The following is a 27,836-nucleotide window of genomic DNA, read 5'->3' as shown; positions in this document are numbered from 1 at the left end:
CCCGCTTCAATGGCGAAACCGATGCCACAACCCACATTCGACTGTTCCTAAATGTCTGGAATGCAAACCACATGGCGCAGAGCAAAGCCTTTCCGAAGGAGTAGCACACCAGTCCAAAATGACGGAGTTCGTATTAACCTTGGATGGGAGAGCGGCGTTTTGGCATTCGCAGATGGATCTGCCAGCAATCATGACCTTCGACCAGTTGCAGTTCTTTTATCAAAGGGTGCCACAACACGAGATCCTCAGGCAGTTCTACATAATTAAGCAACTGCCGACAGAGACGATCGCGGATTTCAGCTTACGTTTCCAAAATCTACGGCGGAAATTAGAACGGGGCCCAACGGAGGACGAGGCCAGGGAGACATTTCTGGCAGCCTTACACCGACCCATACAGACAACGCTCAACAACCATAGCGTGAAAGGGGAAACAACCGATATGGTCATAGAAAGAGCGCTACATATCGAGCTGGACAAAGAAGAGGAAAGGTTTTCCATGTCTTCATTACGACAAGCGTTACCTCAGGACGAGGAACGATATTTTCGTCAAGCGATCCAATGCATGATTTGCTTGAATTCGGGGCATTCCGCAGTGGAGTGCAACATGCGAATTCACTGTCCAATCTATGACTCGAAAGCTCACACAATTGAGCAGTGCGAGTACAATATGTTGAACAGAGCCACGTCCATAGTACGCAGCGTGGACACACAACGTCCCCCACGTCGTAATGAACAAAGGAGGGAGGAAGACCGACCACGGTATTGTTGGGAAACAGGTCCCTCCGGATGGGAAGGAAGAAGAACAGTGCCGATGAACCGGATGAGGAGTACCCGGCTACGAAGAGCCGGATGGTGCAGGCCCGGTATGAACCAGATGAGGAGTACTCGGCTACGGAGAGCCGGATGGTGCAGACCCGGTATGAACCGGATGAGGAGTACCTGGCTATGGAGAGCCGAATGGTGCAGGCCCGGTATGAACCGGATGAGGAGTACTCGGCTACAGAGAGCCGGATGGTGCAGGCCCGGTATGAACTGGATGAGGAGTACCCGGCTACGGAGAGCCGGATGGTACAGACCCGGTGAGAACCGGATGAAGAGACATATTCGTAAATATGTTTCTGAGAGCCCATCGAGGCTACATTTGTAAATAGCCGAAAAGTCATATTAGTATAAATATGACTTAGGGAAAACTTTTAGTAACTGTTGTTGTTGTCATTTTTCCCTGTTGGTGCAAGAAGAAGAGAGAGCACGTAATAGTGTACACAGAGAGAGAGAGAGAGAAAGAGGTCGTTGCCTCTGTTGTAACCGCCGCCTGTGGCGAAGATCTGTGTGCACGAGGTCGTTGCCTCAGTGAACTCACTGTTGTACATTCCCACATAGTGACAGTTTGCAGCCTGTGGGCTGCCGTGGTTTTTCCCTCTTTGGGTTTTCCACGTAAACCTCCTGTGTACCTTCCTCTCCTTTGAGTCGTGTTTTTTTTCATTTCCTGTTTTCTGTGTATGAAAAGAATCTCGGTTGTGGCCGAGCTTTGTGCATAAGGAGCGTTGAGTTCCTGTCAAGTGGTATCAGAGCGAAATTGACACGGAAAATGGACGAATCATTTGGCGGCATGTTCAAGCTCACCGGCTCCAACTATTCAGTATGGAAGTCGAAGATGAGGGACATGCTCGTTGTTAAAGACCTCTGGCTGCCGGTTCAGTTCGGGGACAAGAGACCGGACAAAATCGACGCCGCGATATGGGAGGTGATGCACATGAAGACAACGGCGTACATACGGTGCTTCATCGACATGAGCCTGTACAACAACTTTAATGAAGAGAGCAAGGCTCATGAGCTATGGGAGAAGATCGGCATAATGTTTCAAAACAAAAATGCTGTTAATCAGGTTTCGGTATTCCGGAAGCTAGTAAGACTCCGGTACCAAGATGGCTCCAGCATGGCGGAGCATATGAATGCCTTCTAGGGGCTGATACACCAGGCAACGTCATTGGAAGTACCTCTTACCAATGAGGTACTAGTGCTACTCTTGCTTGGTTCCCTCCCGGATAGCTGGGAGACGTTGGTTGTCACTTTGGGCAACGCCGGGCCGGAAGGAAAACGGTTATCCCTAGCAAGAGTAAAGTCGAGCTTGCTAGATGAGGAGGCGCGTGGGAAAGACAAAGATACGAGCTCCGACTCCAAAGCGCTTCTTACCGAATCGGAACGCGGAAGACATAGAAACCGTAGTCCCCAGAACCGGGAGAAGTCGGGGACACGGTCAAAGTCAAGGGGGAGGCCTACTTGCTTCTATTGCGGCAAGTCGGGACACTTCCAAAAGAACTTTCGGCATTTCCGTAAAGACAAGGAAACCGACGGTACCGATTCGAAGCAAACCCCGGACCGGAACGGTAAAGACCGGAGGGGGCCGGACCGGAAGGGAACGACGGCAATCGCGGCAAGTGAAGAGGAGTTGATGCTCATCACCGAGGAGAGTGAGATAAACCTTGCCGGCGACGAGATGACCTGGGTGGTAGACTCCGGAGCGTCGTTCCACCTTACCCCGGACCGGAAATGCTTCTCATCCTACTCAGCCGGTGACCACGGTTGTGTCCGGATGGGGAATGAAGGTACATGCCGAATTATCGGCATAGGAGACGTGTGGTTGTCAACACCAACCGGATGCAAGTTGCTGCTGAAGGATGTCCGACACGTTCCGGAGGTTCGTCTGAACCTGATATCAGCCAGTCGACTAGATGATGAAGGCTACACGGGTAGCATCCGGAACGGTGTCATGAAGTTCAGCAAAGGGAGCCTGATTGTGGCTCGGGCTCGGAAGGTAAACACGTTGTACCTGATAAATGGCCGGTTATGTCCGGAAGAAGTGAACGTGGCATCCGACACTGCCGGTGAGCTGTGGCACAAGAGGCTGTGTCATATGAGCGAGAAGGGGATGAAGAGGCTTACAGACGACAACCTCATTCCTATGAAGAACGTGCAGTTAGAGAAGTGCATTGATTGTCTGGCCGGTAAGCAGAACCGGACCTCCTTCCGACCAAGGCCACTGATGAGACGTAATGCACCACTGGAGTTGGTGCATACGGATGTGTGTCAAGTAGACACGAAGTCACATGCCGGATCGCAGTACTTCGTGACGTTCATAGATGACCACAACCGGAAGCTGTGGGCCACACCGTTGAAGACAAAGGATCAGGTGTTATCCGTCTTCAAAGAGCTCCACGCGAGAGTGGAAAGAGAAACCGACCGGAAGCTGAAGGCGGTTCGAGCAGATAACGGAGGAGAGTACCGGGGGCAGTTCGAGGAGTACTGCCGCTCGAAAGGACTCCGGCTCGAAAGGAGTATGCTAGCGCATGCAAAACTACCCAAGAAGTTTTGGGCTGAGGCACTGTCGACGGCGACATACGTGATAAATAGATCACCCTCTGTACCCTTGGACGGAGACACGCCACAGAGAGTGTGGACCGGTAAGGAAGTATCCTACCGGCATCTGAAGGTGTTCGGGTGTCTCGCGTACGTGCATGTAGCTAAGGACCGGAGAGGAAAGCTAGATCCAAAGACCCGGCCATGCATATTCCTCGGTTACGGTGACGATGAGTTCGGCTACCGAGTGTGGGACCCGGTCGACAAGAAGGTATTCCGGAGTCGAGATATTATCTTCATGGAGGACAAGACGCTCGCCGACTGGGAGTCGGAGAAGAAGATAATGAACTCCGAGTCGACCGGTAAGGATAGACTCTACGATGAGCAGACCCAACCGGCAAGAGATCGGTTAGCACTCGAGGAACCAGCCGGTTACGGTGAGTATACCGAACCGGCAGATGAAGAAGTAGAGGAAGCTGAGACCGGAACCGGCCAAGACCCCGAATCGGATTCGGATGAAGAGCAAATGGAGGAGCCGGTTACCGAAGCCCGAAGACGTAGATATCCTCTCAGAGAGAGAAGGGCGCCCCGGACATTTCCGGATGCAGAGCATGTTCTGCTGACCGATGAGGGGGAGCCGGAAAGCTTCGAAGAAGTGAAGGAAGACACCCACAGCCGAAAATGGTTAAGTGCCATGCAGGAGGAGATGGATTCCTTGCATGAGAACCATACGTACGAATTGGTGGAGTTGCCGAAAGGAAAGCGGGCACTCCGAAACAAGTGGGTGTACAAGTTGAAACTGGGAGATGCCGGCAACCCCTCGAGATACAAAGCCAGGATCGTGGTGAAGGGGTTCCAGCAGAAGAAGGGCGTGGACTTCGACGAGATATTTTCCCCGGGAGTAAAGATGACCTCCATCCGGACGGTGCTGAGTATAGCAGCAAGCATGGACCTCGAGGTATAGCAGCTTGACGTGAAGACGACATTCCTTCACGGCGACCTCGAAGAGGAGATCTATATGAAGCAACCGGAAGGATTTGTGGAGAAAGGGAAGGAGCACCTGGTATGCCGGTTGGAGAAGAGCCTGTACGGACTGAAGCAGGCTCCCCGGCAATGGTACCGGAAGTTCGACTCCTTCATGACCGATCAAGGGTACCACAAGACGTAGGCCGATCATTGCGTGTTTGTGAAGAAGTTCGAAGGAGGGGACTTCCTGATACTCCTCGTGTACGTGGATGACATGTTGATCGTCGGACAAGACCAAGTAAAAATACGGATGCTGAAGAAGGCTCTCAACCGGACCTTCTCAATGAAAGACTTGGGTCCGGCAAGGCAGATGCTGGGGATGCACATCATTCGGGACCGCTCAAAGAAGCAATTATGCCTGTCACAGGAGAAGTACCTGACAAAGGTGCTTCACCGGTTCAACATGTCAGATGTGAAACCGGTTGGATCGACACTTTCGGCAAACTGCAAGCTATCCAGTAAGCAAAGTCCGAAGACGAAAGCAGAGAAGGCGGATATGATGAAGATCCCATATGCCTCTGCCGTCGGGAGCTTGATGTACGCAATGGTGTGTACCCGACCGGATATTGGAAACGCAGTTGGAGTGGTGAGCCGGTTTATGAGCAATCCCGGCAAGGAGCACTGGAACGCGGTCAAGTGGATACTCTGGTATTTGAAGGGCACTTCAAATATGTGTCTCCGATTCGGCTCCGGAAAACCTCAACTGGATGGTTTCACCGATTTAGACATGTCGGCTGATGTGGATACCAGCCGGTCTACATCCGGGTATGTGATGACATATGCAGGGGGAGCTGTTTCGTGGCAGTCGTGGTTGCAGAAGACGGTTGCATTGTCAACCATAGAGGTGGAGTACATGGCGGCTGTGGAAGCCGGCAAGGAAATATTATGGATGAAGGACTTCATCGGAGAGCTCGGTATCCGGCAAGAGGAATACCGACTCTACTGCGACAGTCAAAGTGCCATCCACCTTGCTAAGAATGCGGCCTACCATTCCCGGACGAAGCATATCCAGCGGAGGTATCACTGGATCCGGGAAAGAGTGGATGACCAGGAGTTCGCACTGACGAAGATCCACACGACCGAGAACGGGTCAGATATGCTGACCAAAGTGTTGACACCCGACAAGCTGAACGCATGCCGTAAGAAGATCGGGCTGGTAAGACACCCCATGCCGAAGTGAAGGGGGAGTTTGTTGGGAAACAGGTCCCTCCGGATGGGAAGGAAGAATAACAGTGCCGATGAACCGGATGAGGAGTACCCGACTACGGAGAGCCGGATGGTGCAGGCCCGGTATGAACCCGATGAGGAGTACCTGGCTACGGAGAGCCGGATGGTGCAGACCCAGTATGAACCGGATGAGGAGTACCCGGCTACGGAGAGCCGGATGGTGCAGGCCCGATATGAACCGGATGAGGAGTACCCGGCTACAGAGAGCCGGATGGTGCAGGCCCGGTATGAACCGAATGAGGAGTACCCGGCTACGGAGAGCCGGATGGTACAGACCCGGTGAGAACCGGATGAAGAGACATATTCGTAAATATGTTTCTGAGAGCCCATCGAGGCTACATTTGTAAATAGCCGAAAAGTCATATTAGTATAAATATGACTTAGGGCAAACTTTTAGTAACTGTTGTTGTTGTCATTTTTCCCTGTTGGTGCAAGAAGAAGAGAGAGCACGTAATAGTGTACACAGAGAGAGAGAGAGAGAGAGAAAGAGGTCGTTGCCTCTGTTGTAACCGCTGCCTGTGGCGAAGATCTGTGTGCACGAGGTCGTTGCCTCAGTGAACTCACTGTTGTACATTCCCACATAGTGACAGTTTGCAGCCTGTGGGCTGCCGTGGTTTTTCCCTCTTTGGGTTTTCCACGTAAACCTCCTGTGTACCTTCCTCTCCTTTGAGTCGTGTTTTTTTTCGTTTCCTGTTTTCTGTGTATGAAAAGAATCTCGGTTGTGGCCGAGCTTTGTGCATAAGGAGCGTTGAGTTCCTGTCAGGTATATGGATCACAATCCACGCGACGACCGACACTACCGGAATCGCTGGAATCACAACGATTCCCGGGAAGACGAGCTAGAGGATGAAGACTATCGTGGCCACCCCAGACATACTAAAGGGGGCCGACGCTATGAGAATTACCGGCCGACAAACAAACGTGGCGGCTTCAATGGACCTCGCGGAAAGCATCGGCAATATCGGAACCACCGGTGATATGACGAAAGTTCAGGCGATGATCGGCACCAGGAACCACGCCGGGACCAACAATAACCACCGCGTACGCTCCGACAAACGAAGCAGGACCGGGAGGAGCAAGTCACACCGGGGGATCGGTACACACCACGAGGGGCCGAGAAGGGCGAATCTAACATCCATTGTTTTGTTTGTCAACAGCTCGGACATTATGCCACACAATGCCTAGTACGAAAGGGCAAGGGGCCCGCTGTCAATACGATTACGGCGGAAGTGCAGCAAGTCACGACACGTCAGCAAACAAAAACAGCTGATTGGACCACGCAAGATGAGATATGGCGAACAACCCAGGCATGGGTTGAAAAAGCAAATGCGACAAACGCGGAGCGCATGCGGAAGGAATCCGCAAACACGGTGGAACTATTGGAGGACGAGGGACCATCCCGGACCCCATTTGGCAAGCATTGCCAGGCTTTGAGATAACATTAAACATGGAGAAGCTGCCGCAACTAGTCCCACGATTCCGCCAGGCCGTGGAAGAGCGGGTGACGGGCAGACCTGGGGTAAGTGTCGCCACGAATTTCACGTATATTAGTGACGGACCGACAGTGGTGGATCACAACAACCCGGCTATTAAGTTGATATTACATGGTCAGGAAATCCCATGATGCGTAATCGATGGCGGCTCAAGCGTTAATGTAATTAGCGCGAAGACATGTGAACAATTGGGAATTTCAGAATGGGAAGCTTGCCCATTCTGGCTCCGCATGGCAAATACCTGCTCAATACGACCATTGGGGTTGATACGTAAGGTAGGCATTATTGTGGGCGGACATCGCTTTGACATCTCGGCGGTAGTCCTCACCCTGGATGCCCCAGGGCGTACCCTGTGCTGCTGGGCAGACCGTGGCTTTGTTCAACGAATATCAAGCAGAGCTGGCAACACAAGTGTATCAGTTTTCGACGCGGACGCACCAAGGTCCGCGTACCAACGAAGGAAATGGTGGCACAACCCAAGGGCATAACACCATTGTACGCGGAAGACATAAATATGCTGGTTGGGGTGGATGATACAGAATTAGAGGCATACCTAGACGAGCACCCTCGGATTATTCCGCTGTTCGAAATCGACGTCATCGAAACCGCGATGGAATATGCCACAACCACTACACTCCACGACGAGGCTTACGAACCAAACCCGAAGTCAATATTAGAACTAAGCAGAGCACGGGCAACGTTCGAGAGGGAAATGGAAATTTCACAGCGAGTCATCCCCTCAACCCTGAAAGAAGTAAACATGGGTACGACATCAAAACCCCGTTTCCTCTCCATCACAAAGGAATTAAGGCCGGACCAGAGAGATGCGATGATTGTACTACTCAAGAAGTATAAAGATGTGTTTTCCTGGGCCCACGAGGACATGAATGGGTCAGATCCAAAGTTCTATCAACATAAGATTAATTTAGCAACTGACGCGAAACTGGTCCAGCAGCGTCGCTACCGCATGAACCCAAACTACGCGGCCCGCGTAAATGAAGAAATTGACAAACTCCTGAAGGCAGGATTCATACGGCCAATTAAACAATCTACATGGTTAAGCCCGATCATAGTCGTACCAAAGAAAAATGGCAAAATACGGGTATGCGTGGACTACCGAAAATTAAACGTCGTAACCATTACAGACGCATTCCCTTACCATTCACCGATAGCGTACTGGACGTCGTCGCAGGGCATGACATGTATAGTTTTTTAGATGGCTTCAGTGGGTACAACCAAGTACGCATGCACCCCGATGACCAAGAGAAGTCGCCATTTGTCACGGACTGGGTAGTCTATGTGGCAGTCGTCATGATGTTCAGGCTAAAGACGGCGCCGACGACATTTCAACTGACAATCACGGAGATTTTTGGGGAATACATTCCGGCCTTCATGCAAGTTTGTTTAGACGATTTTGCGGTATATGGGAGAACAACCGACCATTTTATGGAACGTTGCCGCACCGCACGCTTAAGCCTAAATCCCGCCAAATGTGCCTTTGGCGTTATCAACGGGGCTCTCCTAGGCCATATAGTCAGCAAGGAAGGGATAGCGGTCGATTCGAATAAAATCTCTGCGATTACTCAAGCCAAAACTCCGACAAATGCGAAATCACTCAGCCATAATTTAGGACAAATACGATGGCACAGTCAGATGATACAAGATTTGGCGGATGATACAAGATTTGGCACCGGACCCCCTTCCAATGGATAGTGACAGAAGAAAAGGCATATGATGCGCTAAAGGAATGCTCACGCCGGCACCCGTCGTATAGCCACCAGTTTGGGCGAAGCCATTCCACGTGTTCGTAGATGCCTCGGACATAGCAATAGGAAGTGCGCTAATGTAGGTCACAGAGCTGAATTGGTACCGGTCGGTGTACTACGCTAGTCAGAAATTATCAACGGCGGAGCGTAACTATTCCACAACGGAACGGGAGGCGTTGGGGATGATCTACATCATCAATAAATTCCGGCATTATTTGCTAGGGCGGAAATTCACGTTTCACGTGGGATCATTCGGCACTGCTGTATTTGGTGGAGAAACAAGCGTTGACGGGGAAATTGGCGAGATGGATGTTGCTGCTTCAAGAATTCGATTTTGTAATTCAGCACCAGCCGGGTACGCAACACGCAGTGGCAGATTTTTTGAGCAGACTCGATAATGGAGAAACAACGCAAAGGGATGAAGACGACTTTGCGGATGCAGACATTCTGCAGGTAGCAGCACTAACAGAACTAATGGAAAAGACATTTCTGGACCGGTGGCTCATGGAAATGACCTACTTTTTGACTACGGGGTTGCCCCCACCGCAATTACGCATGGACGAGAAGAAACGATTAGCCGTCCGGAGCCGTAACTTCTGCCTGGTAGAAGGAATCTTATATCACAAAGGCAATGATGGCATTTGGCGACGCGATGCACGTCAGGATGAGAAAGAAGCGGTCTTATGGGAGGCTCACTGCGGCACGGCAGGCGGACATTACGCGGGTGATGTTACGGCCCGGAAAATATGGCAAGCAAGCCTATGGTGGCCAACTACACAGAAGGATGCGTATGATTATTGCACAAAGTGCGATTTGTGTCAACGGATGGGCCAACCCACGGAGGGCGCAAGAATGTCACACCAGCCCGTATTGCCATTAGATCCCTTCCAAAAGTGGGGATTGGATTTTGTAGGCCCCTTCACACCAGCGGCAGCCCGTATGGGCAATAAATACATATTGGTGGCCACGGATTATTGCACCAAGTGGGTAGAAGCAAAGGCACTACGGGAGAATACGGCGGCTGTCACGACGAGATTCCTTTACGAACACATCTAGTGTCAGTTTGGTTGTCCGATTGAGCTTATTAGCGATCAGAGGAGCCACTTTCTCAATATGGCGGTTCGTGAACTAACACATCATTATGCCGTGGTCCACAAGAAGAGTACGCCATATTACCCACAGGCGAATGGGTTGGCGGAATCCACCAACAAGACATTGCAGACCATATTAAAGAAAACCATCAATGAAAATAGAACGGACTGGGATACTAAATTACACAGTGCGTTATGGGCGTACAGGACTAGCTACAAAACCAACATACAATCAACACCGTTTCGACTATCGTTTGGGCTGGAGGCCGTTATGCCGGTTGAATTTCAGATACCCAGTTTACGGATTCAAGTACGGGACCAACTATTTGAAGCCAAGTCGGAGGAAGTACGATTGCACCAGCTAGTCGAACTCGGCGAAAAACGCGTACACAGCATGGTTGTGTTGTAGCAGGAACAACGACGGTGTAAAGCGTTTGTGGATCGACATCGGAATGCACGGGAAAAAGATTTTGCGATCGGTAGAGCGGTATTGGTTTTCCAAACCCGCATGGGGCACATGCCAGGAAAATTACGATTCCGCTGGACAGACTTGTACTGGATAGTAGGAGCGGAACAAGGCACATTTCAACTGGGCACGTTGGCCGGGGAAGTGTTACGATAGAAAGTAAATGGGTTTCGCCTTAAACCTTATCTGGGACCTACGCCACCTAACCCGTTCCCCGCCGGACAGGACAAAGCCAGAGAATCCGCGGAGTAAGTAGACAGCATGGCCCCACTTGTATTATAGTGTAAAAATAGGCTTGTATGTAATTGTTACGAAAAAAAGAGAAAAAAAAGAGAAAAAAAATAAGAGAAGCTAGCGACACTATTAAAAGGACTTAAGGCATGCACACACTTCTAGACCAAGAACACGTGGCACCATGATGGCTCACCGACCAATGAACCCTAGGCCACAAAAAGAAGGAAAGAGAAGGTTTTCTGCACAATGCATAAATCAACCTCCTAACTCTTAGCGCTATCATCGCTCCCCTTCCTCACCTTCTTCTCCATCCTATCATAGAGCTCAAGCCCACCGCCACCAACAGTCTTCACCCCCTAGCCACGACCCTATTCCCACTATGCCGATATTCATCTCTACCGCCTTGCGTTGATGGGTCGTGGAGAAACGCTTGGATGGGTACATTAGGGTCGCGGAGGCACCTCCACACCTTGATGCATTGGACATCGCCAGAAAGCTCAACATCGACACGGTCACCAACTCATCCATCCGGAAAAAGTTGGACCTGTCATCACTAGGTGAAAGGCATTTCGAAATCCCTCCTGCAGAGTCCCTGCAGAGGTATTTCGGTCCATATTCGTCATCCGCCAAGGCATATAGAACGAAGGAGATCCCGGATCCCTTTTTCCACGAAATCGCCAAATTCCTATTAGAGGTCGGATGCGTACATCTAAACGCATATGGGATGCCCAAGGAGAAGGCAGGTATCATCATTGATACCTTTGAAGGGCGTACGGTCGATTGGGGGGTCATCACAGGGCCGATGTTAAGGGAAGGCCTGCACGCGTATCAAGGAGGCAAAAAGCTCTGGCCTATCATACAACCGTACCTGACGGTACTATTCCCACCCCGAGGCTTGCCGGCAGCACAACCCAACAAGCCCACTAAGTATTACGTACAGACGCTACCATTCGTTGTCACACAGTCACTTGGAGGTCTAGGTCGAAGGACTGACCGTAGACCGTGTTCCTAATCGGTAACACGGAGGTTTTTCCATTCTAGGCTTTCCAGTTCTGTTAACTCCGGTTCTAGTGTCAGTAAGGTATCCGACTACTCGTCCTCTGGTCCGTTTGGGGTGTCGTGGCTACTACGGTAATTCGAATGGACGCTACATTCGCCGTCTGAATCTGATTTGAAGGCCGAGAACGGTTCCGAAGTGCCTTCCCCTATCGGTAATGCTTGCAAAATGGATTCCGTGTCCCGGAGACTGCTCAAGTTGTCCGGGTGGGGAGTCTGCTGCACGCGGAGTGACTCCGCGGCCACTCGTTGGATTACTTTGGAAAATGATCGATCCGCAAGGATCTCTTCTGCCGCCTGCTGGAAAGCCTCTCACTTCCGCAATCGTTCGGCAAGTCTTCTTGCTCGCTCCGTAACCGGGTCATTCGTTGGTCTAGTCATCCATTCCCGCCGTTGTTCGCTGTGTTTGTGCAGGAATTGTGGTCGCCAAAAACTGTGTTATCGCTAGGGCCGGACAATGGCCTAACATAGGGTGTCCCTTGAGACACTTCACCAAAGGGTGTTGTGGTGAGATAAACTTAGACCGAACTATTAATGATAATTGGTTACTAATCGGCAAGATCATTAGTCACAATACACGCGTAAGCTGAATTACACTTAGCACTGAACGGTAATTAACAAGGATTAAGATACAGAACAACAACACTCTACTAATTATCCGCTCCTGATTACAATCTAACCAGGCCCTTTTATAGGTCTCCAGCTAATGATACAAACCGGTGCCAACCGGCAACCGGCTACGAATCGGTCCGGATCTGGATCGACATACTGATTCGGGGTCCGTCCGTTCGCTTCTCAAAATCATAATAATTCTATATTATAAATAATCAGCTCCCGGTTATTAATTATACGTCTTTCCCCATCCTGAACTTCCCTTGCCGGCCGACAAACAACTAGCATACCGTTGGGGTTGTAATCGGATGATAAGCTGAATTTGGTTGATGAAGGTGCGAAGATACGCCCTCGTGCCGTTGAATTTGTCCGGTAGGCTGATGGTTGGTTCGAGGACATATGGATGGGAAGAGGACGTGGTCAGGCTCGGTGTCGACAGTGGTTGTGACTCGGCGGGTGGTGGATTTCTTGAAATGCCGGATTGCAACTCTCATAATGATTCCCAAAGGATTTCATTCTCTAACTGAAGTTGTTGCAAGGCTGTCATGATTTGGTTTAGGTTGTCGACGGAGCCGGACATGGTAGCAAGAAGGGAAGGTGAACAAATTGTCACATACAAGTATAATAGAGCAAAGAGAAGACTAGACTAGAACACAAGAGAGAGGAAAAGAACAAGAACTCAAATTATAGAATCCGTAACTGGTGTTGTTCACCTTGATTAGAATCAAGGTGCACCTAAGTATTTATACACCAAGGTTGGCCTATGTAAGCCAACAAGAAATAGAGGATGCATGCAATGGAGAATGCAAGAGGATGCATGAGGATGCATGCAACAGAGAATGCATGAGAATGTATGCAAGCTAGAAACTTCCAATGTTCAATCTACACTACATGAAGTTGGACAAGGATGCATAGGTAACTCAATTGGTAGGGTTGCCCAATAGAGACCACGAGGTCTTGGGTTCAATCCCTAGCTTCCTCCGTGTCATATGTCTATGACAGAGTGGTCCTCGACCCACTCGCATGGTTTTCTTCGACCATTACCATTGATTGTAGGTCGAAGAAGGATGGTGGTTTCTCCCGGGTGCAACTCGGTGTTTGGATTGGCTCGTACCTCTATGTTAGGCCACCGAGGTAGATTTGGACCATCTCGTCCTTGTCCACGGTCACGTTGATGGGCTCGACTACCTCTGGACCATCTCGTCCTTGTCCATGGTCACGTTGATGGACTCAAGTGTGTCACAGATCTCCTTTATCTTGATTGGTGGTATAGTCCGTAACCGACCTGTCTCTCTGCCGGATGTTGTTGGGCTCTTGCCGGAGCTGCAACTTACGGGCTGTGGTACTGGCGGCGAAAATCTTTTAGAGATTTTCCCAGGCCTCCTTCGGTGACTTTGCGTCTTTGATGTAGTCGAGCATCTAATCTTGCACACAGGATGCGAGGCAGTATAGCACTATGCTCACTCATTGCTCCCACGCCAGGAAGTCCTTGTATGTCGGCTCCAACGCTACCTGTTAACTCTTCGGGCCGAACAATGGCCTAACACAGGGTGTCTACGGGAGACACTTCACCAAAGGGTGTTACGGCAACCGGATTAGACTTCAACGCTTAATCTGACTTAATTAAGTTACTTATTATGATCGTCTTTCATAAATACACGCGTAAGATATAACAATTAAGACAGAACGGCAATTAACATAGATAGATAATAACGCTAAGCTTTTATTAATTCACCGCTAACTATTACATTGTATCCGGGCCTTTAAATAGGTTTCCGGTCTGTATTACAAAACGGTGCCATCCGCACCTGTTCGGGATCGGTCCGGATCCGGAACGGCATACCGATTCCGGTCCGTCCGTCCACACTCGTAGCTTACTTACAACCATATTCCTACTACTCAATTAACTCTCCGTTTCCCACTCTGGACTCCTTTGCCGGCCGGTACCACATGGCACGCCCGTGGGACAGTACCTTGTACGTCGAATCCACAACCGACCCTTGCTATTCTTCGTCCAAAATATCCAGAATGCTTTGTTCGAGAGGCTCCAATGGTTCATCTGGAATTGGTGGTTGTTGTTGCTGCTCTGTTGATGTCTGCTGCAGCGGGTTCGTTGGTGACTGCTGCGGCTACTCCTCCGTGTGTTCCTCTGACGCCGGCATCTCCGTCGTTGCTCCCTTTGTCGTAGTGGTCTCCGGTTGACTGGTGCCGGGCTGGGCCTCAGCCGGCGACGGTTCCTCATCACTAAGGTTAACCGTTGCCGCTTCCCGTGCTTTTTCTTCCCGCACCCGGGACCGCTCGTAGCTTTCAAACTGGATTTGAGCATCCAACCTATCATCGTCTAGCTGAGCTACGAGCTGCCTGACCTGCGCCAGCTGTTCATTTGCCAGGACTTGGAAGTCGTCGGCCAGCTCGTCCTGTATGGCGATGAAGTCCTCGGAAGTCAACGTATAACAATCATTTCCTTCCTTCCGCCGGTTTGCCACATCTGCCCGTAGCAACTGGAGTTCCACCGCGTTTTGTGCCCACTTTGTCCACCATTTTACGGAGCTTTCATCAATCAAGTGTTTTGTCTGATTCAGCCATGCTCGGAGGATGGACTGAATCCGGCTCGTTCCCAATTGCGATTTGGTTTCCGCCGCTTGCCGTTCCTCCTTCAGTTGTTTGATGATTTTGACGTTGTCCTCCGCCTGCGCCTTATAATGCGCCAATTGCCTTTGATATGTGCTTTGTAATTTCTGCAATACTGTTGACGCTCTCTCTTTTTCTTCCTACTGCTGCCTCTGGAGCTCCATCCGGACCTTCTCCGCCTCGTCGAAGCGTCTTGTATTTTCCGCACGTTCGTCGGCGATCGCCGTCGCAGCCCGATCAACTGCCTGCTGGAGCTCGGCCATCCGTTCTTTATGCTCCGTTTCCAGCCGTTTGTAGTCCCGGTGCAGGTGCTCAAAATCATCTATCTTTTGCTTGAGCCGTGCGTTGATCTGACGATGGGCCCGGTCCTCGCGGTCCTTCTGCTGGCGGAGCTCTTCCTTTAGCCGTTCAATCTCTGTTTCCGCCGTTTTCCTCAACTTGTCCTTTTCCTGCAGCACTTTGTCTTTCTCCTCCTTTAGCCGGTCGTACGCTTGATGGCCTTTCCGGAGGCTCTCCTCTGCCCGACGGAGGTTCTCAGCAGTCTTCTTTAATTCGGCTTCGGCCGCTGTCTTCAATTCTCGTTCACGGCTCCTTAGCGCTTCTTGTGCGGCAAGTTCATCTCTCAATTCCGCAAGCTCCTGGGCTTGCGCCGCATCTCTCGCCAGAACGGTTTCCGTTGCCGGGGTTTTATTGTTATGTACCGGTTGTTCCGTTTCTTTATTCTGTACACTTACCGGAGTCACCGGTGATTGGATCTGTGTTGCCATTAAGGCCATTTTGGCCATCTCTGTCGTGACCTGATCCAAGTCTTTTTCAAGGCACCGGATTTTGGACCGAGCCGTCTCTAGTTGTTCGGTTGTGACGAGCAACCGTTCGCTTTGCGCTCTTTCTTCCGCCTCAATATACCCCACTGCTCCGGCTATCTGTTCGCCTATCCACCGGAGCCACAGGCTACCGGTGCCTTGTTGTGCTTGCACGGAGGTTTGACAGATGGGCTCACTTGTAGAGGGGTGGTCCCGCCTGGTTGCGCTGAGTTGCAGTTCCGTTTCTGCCCGTGGACCACCCTGCTGTCCTGGTTCCCCTTGCGCTTCTTCTTGGCTGACCGGGCGAGGCTGCATTGACCTTTCCGGCTCTGGCGGGATGGGACTTGCCGGTGGTGCCGGTGGTGCCGGGGCTTCTGTTTCCGGTGCCATGTGCACCGGTTCCGGTTCCTTCCTTGGCGTGGGAGTCTCACTAAGGGGAGCCGGTTTTCCCTCCGTCTGAGGGTCCGAACGTTTCCCAGCTGTCTCAACGGTCCTTGCCGACGACCGTCGCTAGAGGTGCTCTGTGGGCTCCTCCTCTATTTCCTCCTCCTGAGCCCCGGCATTGAGTTTTGCCGCCAAGGGGTCCGCTTCTCTATTCACCGGTCGGCGGAGTGTGACCTTCACGGGCCGTGCCGGTGGTTCCTCCTGCGCCTCCGTTGGGCGCTTCCGGCTGCCGCTTCCTGTTGCCGCCTGTTCTGCATCCGCCGCCTTTCCCTTAGTGGCCTTAGAGGCCAACAACTGTTGTCGTTTGGAAGCCGTCTTTGGGGTGCCATCCGCTACTCTTCCTCGCTTCTTGGGCTGGACGGGTGGCACAAGCAAGGTGAGCCACTGCGTTACGGCGTGCCATATCCTCCGTCCGTCTCGGCCTTCTTTGCCGTCTTTGCCTCTCACGATCTATATGGCCGCACACAACCCGTCTGCGATCAATACCAGCCAATCCACCTTAATCCCTTCATAGGTGGCAATGATCATCCCTGCCCGGTTCTGCGGCATGACAGGGGGTCTAGGGTACACGTGGCCGTACTCGTGGAGCACACGAGCAATCTCGCGGAACAGCATGTCTCCGCCGCCCTGTGTCCGGTAGCCCTTGCTGGCTAGAGACTACTCACCAAAATACCTGATGAGTAGCTCCGGGGTTGGATTGTCGATCGTGAGTATGCCTCCCTCCGGAAGGCCTGTTAACGCTCGAATCGCTTCTGCCGTTATGACCTCAGTGTCGATTTCTTTGATCACTTTGTCGGCTTCTTTGTGTGGCGGTACTTCCATCATCATCAAGAAGCCCTCGAGCCCGTGTTGCTTTAGCCATGTCTTGGCGGCTTTCGACAACGTTTGCGGGTCCATTTCTGTGTCGAGGTCGGATTGCGGTGGCGAGGTTGGATGGTGATGAGAGTGAGGTTGAGAGAGAGAGAGTTCAGAAGGCGGGGGTTCTCTATGCGTAGGTTCTCGTCTGATGATCTTACAGCGTCTTGGTGCTTCTGTGCTCCTGGGTTCGCGAAAGTAAAGGGTCTCTACGCGCAATGGTTTTTGTCTGTGCATTCTGGCGCCTTTTTCGAGTGTGTGCATGTCGTGTACTAAAATAGCATTATGTCCTATGGTGGCGCTTTAAATGCGCACTACGTACCTTTTCGCTCCTCGCTCTTTCATCCATTCATTCCTCGCTTTTGCATGATTGTTTTTTTTTTTTTTTTAATTATAATTTAATTTAGTGTGACGTCACTTGTCCGTTGGTCCTCTCGGACCCTTACCGGCCTCATTCTCCCCAGTTACCGGCTCGCCTTCTCTGCCGTCTTGGTGGTTGCCATTTCCCTCACTGGTGTCGGTCCTTTGCTCAAATGGGTTCTTAGGCATCGGTCCTCTATATGGGTTCAACCGGAATCCGTTGACCCATTTGCCTAGCACTTCGCCGGCAAGTGTCCCTAACTGGTAGCACCCATTATACTCCCGTGTTAGCCAATACGGTCCGGTCCATCTAAACCGTAGTTTACCCGGCATCTTGCCCATCCGGGTTTGAAATACTAACACCGGTTTGCCGATTGCGAACATTTTTTCGTTACCTTTCCTGTGCCGGTCGACAAATGCTTTCCGTCGTCGTTGCTCCAATTCTAAATGCAGGATGCTGGTCAGTCGTTGTTCCTCGAGCTCACACAACGTTGTCAACCGTATTGCCTCCGACTCCTTCTCGTTCAGCCGTTCCCGTAGCTGGTTCCGTAAGCTGGGTACTTGGAATTCTACCGGCATGACCGCCTCTAGTCCGAACGCTAACCGGAACGGTGTTGTTCGGATGCTCGTTTTGTATGTCGTCCGGTATGCCCAAAGCGCGCTATGTAGCTTTGTGTCCCAATCCGTCCGGTTTTCGTTGACGATCTTCCAGAGGATATTTTGGAGCGTCTTGTTCGTTGATTCCGCTAAACCGTTCGCCTGTGGATAGTAAGGTGTGCTCCGTTTGTGGACAACGGCATAGAATGTCGTGAGGCTTTCCACTACTTGGCCGAGAAAGTGCCCCCCTTGGTCGCTTATTAATTCAATTGGGCATCCATAACGGCACCAGATGTACTCATATAGAAACTTCGCCATTGACGCAGCGGTGTTATCCCTTAATGCTTTGGCCTCTACCCATTTCGTGCAATAATCCGTAGCAACGATGACGTACCGATTACCCGTTCTCATTGCCGGTGGCTTGAAGGGTCCTACAAAGTCCAGCCCCCACTTCTGGAATGGCTCGAGTGGTAGTACCGGCTGGTGTGGCATACGAGCCTGCTCCGTTGGCTGGCCCATTCTCTAGCATAGGTCACATTCTTTTGCGTATCGTACCGCATCTCTTAGTGTCGTTGGCCACCATAGGCCACTTTGCCATATTTTCCTGGCCGTCGCATCCCCGGCATAGTGACCTCTGGCAACTCCGCAGTGGGCTTCCCTCAGTATCAGTTCCTTTTCATCGCTGCGCACCGCCCGTCTCCATATGCCGTCTGCGCCCTTGTGGTACAGTGTGTCTTGCAGTAAGCAGAAATGTCGGCTTTGCACCGCCAGGCATTTCCGTTCGTCCCGGTTCATCTCTTCCGGAGGCAGTCCTGTGCTCAGAAACTGGTGCATATTTGTGAGCCATTTGTCTTCCTGTGCCACCGTCTCATCTGTTGCCGCCTCCGTAGTGACTCGAAACAGCTCTGCATCCGGAAACTCATTCGCTACTCCGTCACCCGTCTCTCCGGACTCTAATCGGCTTAAGTAATCCGCCACGGCATGCTGTATACTGGGTCGGTGGAATATTTCAAACTCGAACTCCTGTAACAGTAAGGTCCACCGGGCCAATTTTCCGGTGAGTGACGCTTTGGACACCAGGTAAAGGAGTGCCGAATGATCTACATGGAAGGAAAACTTCCTTCCCAATAAATAATGCCGAAACTTTGTCACACTGTAGATCATCCCTAGGGCTTCCCGTTCCGTGGTAGAGTAGTTTCGTTCTGCTTGGGATAGCTTTCGGCTGGCATAGTACACTAGCTAGTACCATTTTGGCTCCGTAAGCTGCATAAGTACGCTTTCGATTGCGATGTCGGAGGCGTCTACGAACACGTGAAATTCTTTACTCCAATCCGGAGGTTGTACTACCGGTGCCTGCGACAATAGTACCTTGAGGGCCCTATACGCTCTATCCTCAGTGTCGGTCCACTGGAATGGTGTCCGATGTACGGCGGCATGCAACGGTGTAGCCAAGTCGGCTAAGTATCAGAGCATCCGGCTGTGCCACCGAATCTGGCCTAAGAACCGGCTTAATGCCTTTGCCGTTGCCGGCGCCGGTGCTTCTAATATGGCTTTCACTTTGTCCGGGTCGACTGCAATACCTTCCTGGCTCACAATATGTCCTAATAAAGTTCCACTGGACACGCCAAATACACACTTTGCCGGATTCAAGCTTAGCCGGTACGCTCTACACTTTTCTAGACAAAGACGGAGGTGCTGAAAATGGTCCTCCTCCCGGCTATAGACGGCGAAATTGTCAAGGAAAACCTGCATAAAAGCCGGTATATATTCACCAAAGATTTCCATGATGATTCGTTGAAATGTTGTCGGTGCCGTTTTCAACCCGAACATCATCACCACGGCCACAAACACCTCCCATTCGGTGACGAATGTCGTTTTCTCTTGGTCGTCGGGGTGCATCCGGATCTGATTATACCCGCTAAATCCATCTAGGAAGCTATAGACCTCATGGCCGGCGATGGCATCCAACACTCCATCTGTGAACGGAAGTGGAAACACATCCGTTACCGTAGCCGCATTGAGTTTCCGGTAGTCCACGCAAACTCGAATTTTTCCGTTCTTCTTCGGTACGACTACGATTGGGCTCAGCCATGTCGCTTTCTTTACCGGACAGATAAAGCCAACTCTTAGCAGTTTGTCGATTTCCTCCTTTACTTTGGCGGCATAGTTGGGATTCATCCGGTACCGTCTTTGTGACACTGGTTTTGCATCCTTGCTCAAGTGCACCTGATGCTGGTATAACTGAGGGTCGAGTCCTCGCATGTCTTCGTATGACCAGGCGAACACATCGCGAAATTCCGTGAGAAGTGTGATCATCGCCGTTTTGTCTTCGGACTTCATCTCCTTGGCGATGTGCACCGGTTTTGCTTCGTCCGTGGTGCCTAGGTTCACCTTTTCCAGTTGCGACGCTTTTACGCGCTGTGAAACGGCCATTTCCCGTTCCAACGCTTCCTGCGCTTGCCGTAATTCCTAGATTGCGTCTTTATCCGGTTCTGCTTCAGCCTCTTCCGGTTGCGGTAAGTATGGTGCTACTGCTTCGGCAATGTCAATTTCGAAGAGGGGTATGATCTTCGGGTTTTCTTGCAGGTACTGAGCTTCTTCTTCATCCGCTAACCCTTCTAGCATGTTGACGCATTCCGCATACAACGGTGTACATTCCTTGCCAGTGCTCGTCCTTGGCTATGTTGGTACCCGTACCTTGGCTTTTCCTCGCTGGAAGGTAATTATATTTTTCTGCCAATTCTGTTTGATATGTGCCGTTTTCAACCATGGCCGCCCCAACAATAGCGGGTATGCGCCTTGTGCCTGTAATTGTAGCACTACGGCCGAGATGTAAAATGTATGACCGCCGACGGTGACTTCTAATTTCCGTATTAATCCTGTCGGCCGCACTGAGCTTGTATCGGCCATCCGCAACCAGAACGGACACGGCTCCCACTCGTGAATTCCTAGGGCATCAGACGTCCGGAGGCTTATTACATTCACCCTAGAGCCTCCGTCTATAACTGTGCCGGGGAGTTCTTTCCCTTTTACAATGGCAGTGATTACCGGACTGCTGGTGTCCACCACCGTTGGTCCCTCCTCCGGATTCGAGAAGAGTACCGGTGCCGGTGATGGTTCTCTTGCCGTCATGGCCGTCTTCAGTCCTTCCGTGAATCTTAGCACGAGTTGTAGGAGTCTTCCTAGTGGCAACGTAATTTGGCACTCGGAGTGACTACCGCCGGCAAGCCCTGCGGTGTTCTCCTTTTGCCGCTGTAAATCTGTGACATTCTGTTCGTTTGCTTTCTTTACCCATTCCGTTGCTTGTTTCCGGATGGTCTCATGCGTCTCCCATTCCTTGGCCATGCCCTTCGACCTTGTGGTCACCTGCTGCAGATCTGCCACCTCAGGGACTACCATATTTACCGCCGGTCGTTTTTCATAGCTCTTCACCGGGCATTGGTTACTATAATGGCCTTCCTGTCGGCCGTAGTAGCAGTAGGCTTTCCGGGTATTGCTAGATTCGGCATTGTCTGTTGTACCCGGGGCAGGTCCTGCGGTACGCGCGGGGTTTTGTACCGGTTGGCTGCTTGGAGCTCCTTGTTCCGGATCCCGGGGGTAGCCGCCTTTTTCAAAATGCCGTTTTTTGTTATAGCTCTTCTTATTACGGTACTCTTGACGGGGTTGCCCGTTATATCTGCCGTATTCCTCCCGTTGCTGACGATACCCGGGGGAGTGCTCCCGGTCGTAATGTTCGTATCGTCTATTGTAACCCTGGTACCGATCATGCCGGTCATAGTTATCCCACCGATCACCGTACCGGACATCATTTTCCCTTCGATCGCCGTGCCGGACATCCTGTGCCGGTCGGTCGCGGTCCATTCGCCACCAACGTTTGTCTTCTTCATCCCGGCTGCTGCGTGGCTCAATTTGTCGGACGGGCGGTGCTTGTCGGTTCAACAGATTATACTCGCACCTATCCGTCGTATGGCTCTTGGATTGACAGATTACACATTGCGTCCTCATAGTGCATTCTAGAGCCGAGTGTTCGGAATTCAAGCAGGTTGTGCACTATATTGCTTGCCGAAACCGGAGGTCTTGATCGGACGGTAACGCTCGTTGGAGTGCTCCCAGTGTGAGCCAGGAGCTTGTCTTTTCCATCTCTCTCACCCGGTCAATGACCTGGTCGATGGTACTTGTGCGGAAGTCAATTACCGTGCAAACCGTGCGTAGAGGTTCCCGGAGCGCGTTTAGAAATGTAGTCCGTAATTCTTCCTCCGGGGGTGCGCGGGCAAGCTGACTATGCATCCGTTGAAACCGGATGACAAATTGGGGAATGCTCTCCCCTGCCTCCTGTCGGATGGTATAAAATAAGCCTACCATTATGGTCTAGTCCACCTCTTTTTGAAAAAAATGCAAGAATTTAGCTTTTAAATCTGCAAAGGTGTTGATGGTAGACGGGTCCTGTGTCCGGCGCCATCTTGTTGTCGGTCCCTCCAATGTGACGCCAAATTCCGCTATCTTAGAGCGTTCTTCTTCCTCCGGGGTCAATCGCTGGGACACACGGTTGGCTTCCCATGTTTGTTCAAAGGTGTGCACATGAGCTTCCGCGTCCGGATCATCTCTATACTTCGAGTACTGGAACGGCATGTCATCGTCCGGTATCGGTGCGCGGGCTGGCAGTGTTGGTGCTTGTTCCGGAATTTTCTCCGGTGTCGGTGGTTTTTCCTCTTTTGTTTCCGGCGTCGGTGGTTTTTCCTCTTCTTTTGGTGACGGAGGTCTCTCCTCTTCAACTTCCGGTGTCGGAGGTCTCTCTTCTTCTGCTAGTTCCGGGGGTTCCAGTGTTAGCACTTCCGGTTCCGGTGTCGGTAAGGTATCCGATCCTTCGTCCTCCGGTCCGCCTGGGGTTTCGTTGCTGCTACGGTAGTTCGTGTGCACGTTGTATTCCCCTTCGGAGTCCGATTCATATGCTGAAAAGGCTTCTGCTTCGCCTTCTCTGTTTGCCAACGCGTGGAGAAGGGATTCGGTTTACCGGAGGCTACTTAGGCTGCTGCCGTCGTCCGGTATCGATGTTTGCTGTAACCAGAGGGAGTCCTCCGGATTACGTTGGAAAACGAGCGATCCTCTCTAATTTCCTGCGCCGCTTGCTGAAAAGCCTCGCGTCTCCTTTGCCTTTCGGCAAGGCGTCGAGTTCGATCTGTAACCAGGTCGTGCGTTGATCTAGACATCCATCCGTGCCGTCGTTCGCTGCAAAAACAGGAATCGTGGTCGCCAAAAACTATGTTAACTCTTCGGGCCGGACAATGGCCTAACACAGGGTGTCTACGGGAGACACTTCACCAAAGGGTGTTACGGCAACCGGATTAGACTTCAACGCTTAATCCGACTTAATTAAGTTACTTATTATGATCGTCTTTCATAAACACACGCGTAAGCTATAACAATTAAGACAGAACGGCAATTAACATAGATAGATAATAACGCTCAGCTTTTATTAATTCACCGCTAACTATTACATTGTATCCGGGCCTTTAAATAGGTTTCCAGTCTGTATTACAAAACGGTGCCATCCGCACCTGTTCGGGATCGGTCCGGATCCGGAACGGCATATCGATTCTGGTCCGTCCATCCACACTCATAGCTTACTTACAACCATATTCCTACTACTCAATTAACTCTCCGTTTCCCACTCTGGACTCCTTTGCCGGCCGGTAACACTACCTCGTTTGCTCCCTCGACATAACTCCAGTACCCTTGTCCAAACAGGTACTGGTGCATCTTATACGACCAAGACGCGTAGTTGTTCCTGTTGAGCTTCTCTATCGGAAGCGAGCTTGCCATTCCTCTGTCAATTTCCTTCTTATGTCTATTTCTTCTACCGGAAGTTAGGTTTTCGTCTATCTAATGCTTTCTGTCGGCAATGGAGGATTTCAACCCTTGCAGAACCTTGTAAACAGAGTTGGCTTCACCATATAACAACAACAAACAAACACAGGTTTAATGGCGAGTTTGGGACATACAACGTACACATGAGAGACAGGAGAGAGCAGTACAACATAAACTCAATTTCAAAAACAATTCTCCGTACATACAATGTGCTCAGTGAGCACTTTTATACAAGTCCATAAAAGGACCGACATAAGTATTAACAAGTACTTGAATGGTCATATGAGTGACTAACACTAACTCCAAGAAATATGCCTATGTACTAGGCTAAGACCATAGGCCTCTAACGGCCTACAGGTTACAATCCAATCCGACTCTCCGATCCGGCGCTTGGTTCCGGATACCCATACGGTTCTCCGATCCGGATCCAGTCGAGCTTCTCCGCTCAACAAGAGCACATCCTGTTGTTTGCCATCCGAACCATCGCTTCTATGCGACAAGCTAGCTGGCACACATTGCAATATGAGACAGAGTGTGGGAGCACAAATGATGAGAGTTGTCAATTATGCACACTTTGCCCCAAACAAGTTCGGGTGTTTGAGTATCATACTTTGATATAATGCTCTACCTTTGATCACATTTGACTATGCTTTCCCATGTCTTTGAACAAACCCAATCCTTGCACGAATTTATCTCATAGTCATAGTAGCACTCTTCATTCCACATTCATCCGAAAAGTTCTTGATAATTGAGAACCACTACTCACTTTCACATGTTATGTTTTTGGTTTCATTGGCCATATTTGACCTCTGAAAATGTGAATAAAACCTCTCTCTACAAAGACTCTTATTAGGATTTCCGTACCACAACATGGAAGGTGAGATGTCCAACACTTAGAAGGGACATGAAATATTAAAGAGTCTAGGGTCAAAATAAAAAGGTTATTTACTAAAAACAAGGAGGGTGCTGAAATGATGAAGAGGCTAATTTGGTACAAGGCCAAAAATGGAGACAAGACAAAGGTGGATTCACTAGAAACAAGGACTAATAATATAAAGATAAACAAGACGCATTCATGAGGGTATATTAATTTGACATTTCGAGGTATGATGGGGGCTCCCATAAAGAGCAAAGTAGGAGGCTGAGATGATGAAGGTCAAGAGACACAAAATGTGCGGTCGGTTGGGAATACATACATACTGTATGTCTTCCATCATGCGTGTATGGGCATGGGGCGATGTCCATAATGCATGTACAGGGAAGGGGGGGGGGGGGGTAGAATGTACCTCAAGAAAACCGGCAAACCCTTGAGATGGAAGAAGAAGGGTTCCATATAAACTCACATCTCTCGCTCCTCTGGAATATGTAGAGATGTGTTTAGTTTGTTCCATTTTAAAAGCTTGGGAGGGGAAGATGGAAGTGTAAGTACAACATATGTATGCATATGTAATAATGTAATAATGTATGTATGTAATAATGTATGTATGTATGTATGTATGTGTATGGACGGGATGGGATGGGATGGGATGGACACCCATCCCATCACATCCGTCCATCTCCACCACAGTATGTACATACATATATGTATGTATACATACATATTCATAAAGAAAACAGCCACCTGCGTTTCTCCGTCCGATCCTCCCCCACCTGCGTTTCTCCGTCCGATCCTCCCCCACCTGCGTTTTTCTGCCCACAGAATGAGCAAATATATACATACATATTTATATTATTACATTCATTCGAAAGAAGAAGAAGAAGAAGCCATAACCTCTCGCCATAGCCATAACCTCTCTCTCTCTCTGTGTCTCTGTCTCTGTCTCTGTCTCTGTCTCTGTCTCGTCTGTGGCCTACATTTCTGATCCCCCTCGAAGCTTTGCCCACCATCACCATCACCATCACCATCACCATCACCATCACCATCACCATCACCATCACCATCACCATCACCATCCATCGCCATGCTTCTTCGCACCTCTTCTGCTCCTTCACTAATAACTGTAACTTCTCTCTTCTCCGATCACCTCATCCAACCCTCCTCTCCTTCTTTACCCGCCTCCTCTTCTGCACCAGAATTTCACCCACAATCTACCATTACTTCTTCTTCTTCTTCTTCTTCTTCTTCTTGTGCTTTACACCATCGTCGACCTTCTGCAGAATGTCACGTAAACTCCTCTTCCTCTTCCTCAGATCGCCCCTTCGTATCCCGACCTCCGGCCCTCCATCGAGCTCAATCTGAAGGAGATCTGCTCTCTACCTTCTCCGTCTCCATAACTGCAGCGCCAGAAGAATTCAACGAGCCTGGAAGACCCGCGCTTTCCTCTCAAGACGGGTCTAAATTAGGCTTCCTGAGCTTGGGAAGTGGGTTTTCAGGATCTGGTAATGGAGGTATTGGGTTCTATTCACGCTCAACTGCAGAGGAAGGCAGCCATGGATCCTCTGACGATCAAATAGATGCTTATTACCAGAGCATGTTGCAGAAAAACCCGAACAATCCGCTCTTCCTCAGCAATTATGCACAGTTTTTAGCAGAGGTAGGCGCAAAGATTCTAGAAACCATTTCCCTGATCAAGTTCTAACTGGGAAAATTGTCGTCCATCCTTCCGTAATTATTTTCTTGGTCTGTTCCAGTTGTGGTTACATTACATTGTCAGTGCTTCCTTAAATCATTTCTTGATGTGTTCTAACTGTGTTCACAATGTCTGTTCCTTCTCAAACAACATTTCTTGGATCTGTTCTAATTGTTGTCACGCTGCACATATTTCTTCTCGTGAAACCATTCTTCAGATCCCTAATTGTGTTTTCCACGGCTAATATTCTTCTCACGCTTGGCCTTGTTCTGCAGAGAGGAGATGTGAGGAAATCGGAAGAATGTTATGAAAGGGCTATCTTGGCTGACCCTTATGATGGTGAAGTTCTCTCTCAGTATGCAAAGTTGCAATGGGCTGCCCATAAGGATGAACGTAGGGCAGAAATGTACTATGATCAGGCAATTCAGGCTGCTCCTAATGACTGGTTAGTTGGCCTTACAATTACAAAAATGATTATATGCTTGATTTATATCTTGACGTTGATGCCATGCATGGTTTGCTTAGATGATGCCATGCATGGTTGTTTAGATCATGATGCGATGCATGCATGGATTGTTGACTGAATCATGATGATAATGATGTAATAACGCTCTGTATGCTTGATCTGATGATGATCGTGATCATATGGTGCCATGTATGCTTGATCTGATGATGATAGATAATATGGTGCATCATGCTATATTGTATGCTTGATTATAGATCACGATATGATTGCATGCTTTGCTTTGTCAGATCATGATATGTCATGATGCTTTGCCATAATGCTTGATTTGTCTCATATTCAGATATCATAATGTACCTACCATGTATGCTTGATTAGATCATAATGTGCCATGCGTGCTCCATGGATATTAGGTTTTCTATGGTCTTACCAATCCATGGTTTCTTGCTTTATATGTGCACAGCTATGTCATGGCTTCCTATGCTTCCTTCCTATGGGATGTGGAGGAAGAGCATGGAGAGATCAATCCTTCTCCTTCCTCAGCTCCCATGTCATTGCATGATGATGGAGGTTCCGCGCTAAACTCAGCAATTCTCGGGCGAGCGTAAAGATTGTTATGTTAATGCAGACCATGACATTTATCATCTTGATTTGAATTGTCTTTTTTTTAATCTGAACTTGGTGCATCATTTTGCCCATGATGCTTCACTCCTTAGAGATGAAAAAAGGTCTTACCCTTGAATTCATGAGTGAGATAATAGGGTTCCTTGGGATTATTTTCCTTGGTTTGTATGCATATATGTGTATATGTTTTTCCTTGCTATATATGTCTGCAAGAGCTAGTTCCCTGGTGTGCATGATGATGCGATGCACATACATGCTCATCTCTGGACATGTTAATTGGACTAAAATCTTCTCAC

The 27,836-nt window shown here is 49.9% G+C and overlaps 1 protein-coding gene across 1 annotated transcript; it reads left to right on the top strand.

The window, feature by feature from the left end:
• Positions 1-51: 51 nt before the first annotated feature.
• On the top strand, positions 52-27,836 carry LOC147863224 (uncharacterized). Its single transcript, XM_087321789.1, has 4 exons — positions 52-249; positions 25,758-26,417; positions 26,729-26,898; positions 27,380-27,836. Exons 1-4 carry the CDS (start codon positions 52-54, stop codon positions 27,522-27,524), a joined length of 1,173 nt encoding a protein of 390 aa, XP_087177915.1. The 3' UTR covers positions 27,525-27,836.

Source organism: Azolla caroliniana, unplaced genomic scaffold (genome assembly GCF_043228905.1).
Source record: "Azolla caroliniana isolate FFs.n. ecotype wild unplaced genomic scaffold, voAzoCaro1.0.p SCAF_6, whole genome shotgun sequence".
Lineage (NCBI taxonomy): Eukaryota > Viridiplantae > Streptophyta > Polypodiopsida > Salviniales > Salviniaceae > Azolla > Azolla caroliniana.
The sequence above is the reverse complement of the archived record's forward strand: the minus strand, read 5'-3'. Positions and strand labels throughout refer to the sequence as shown.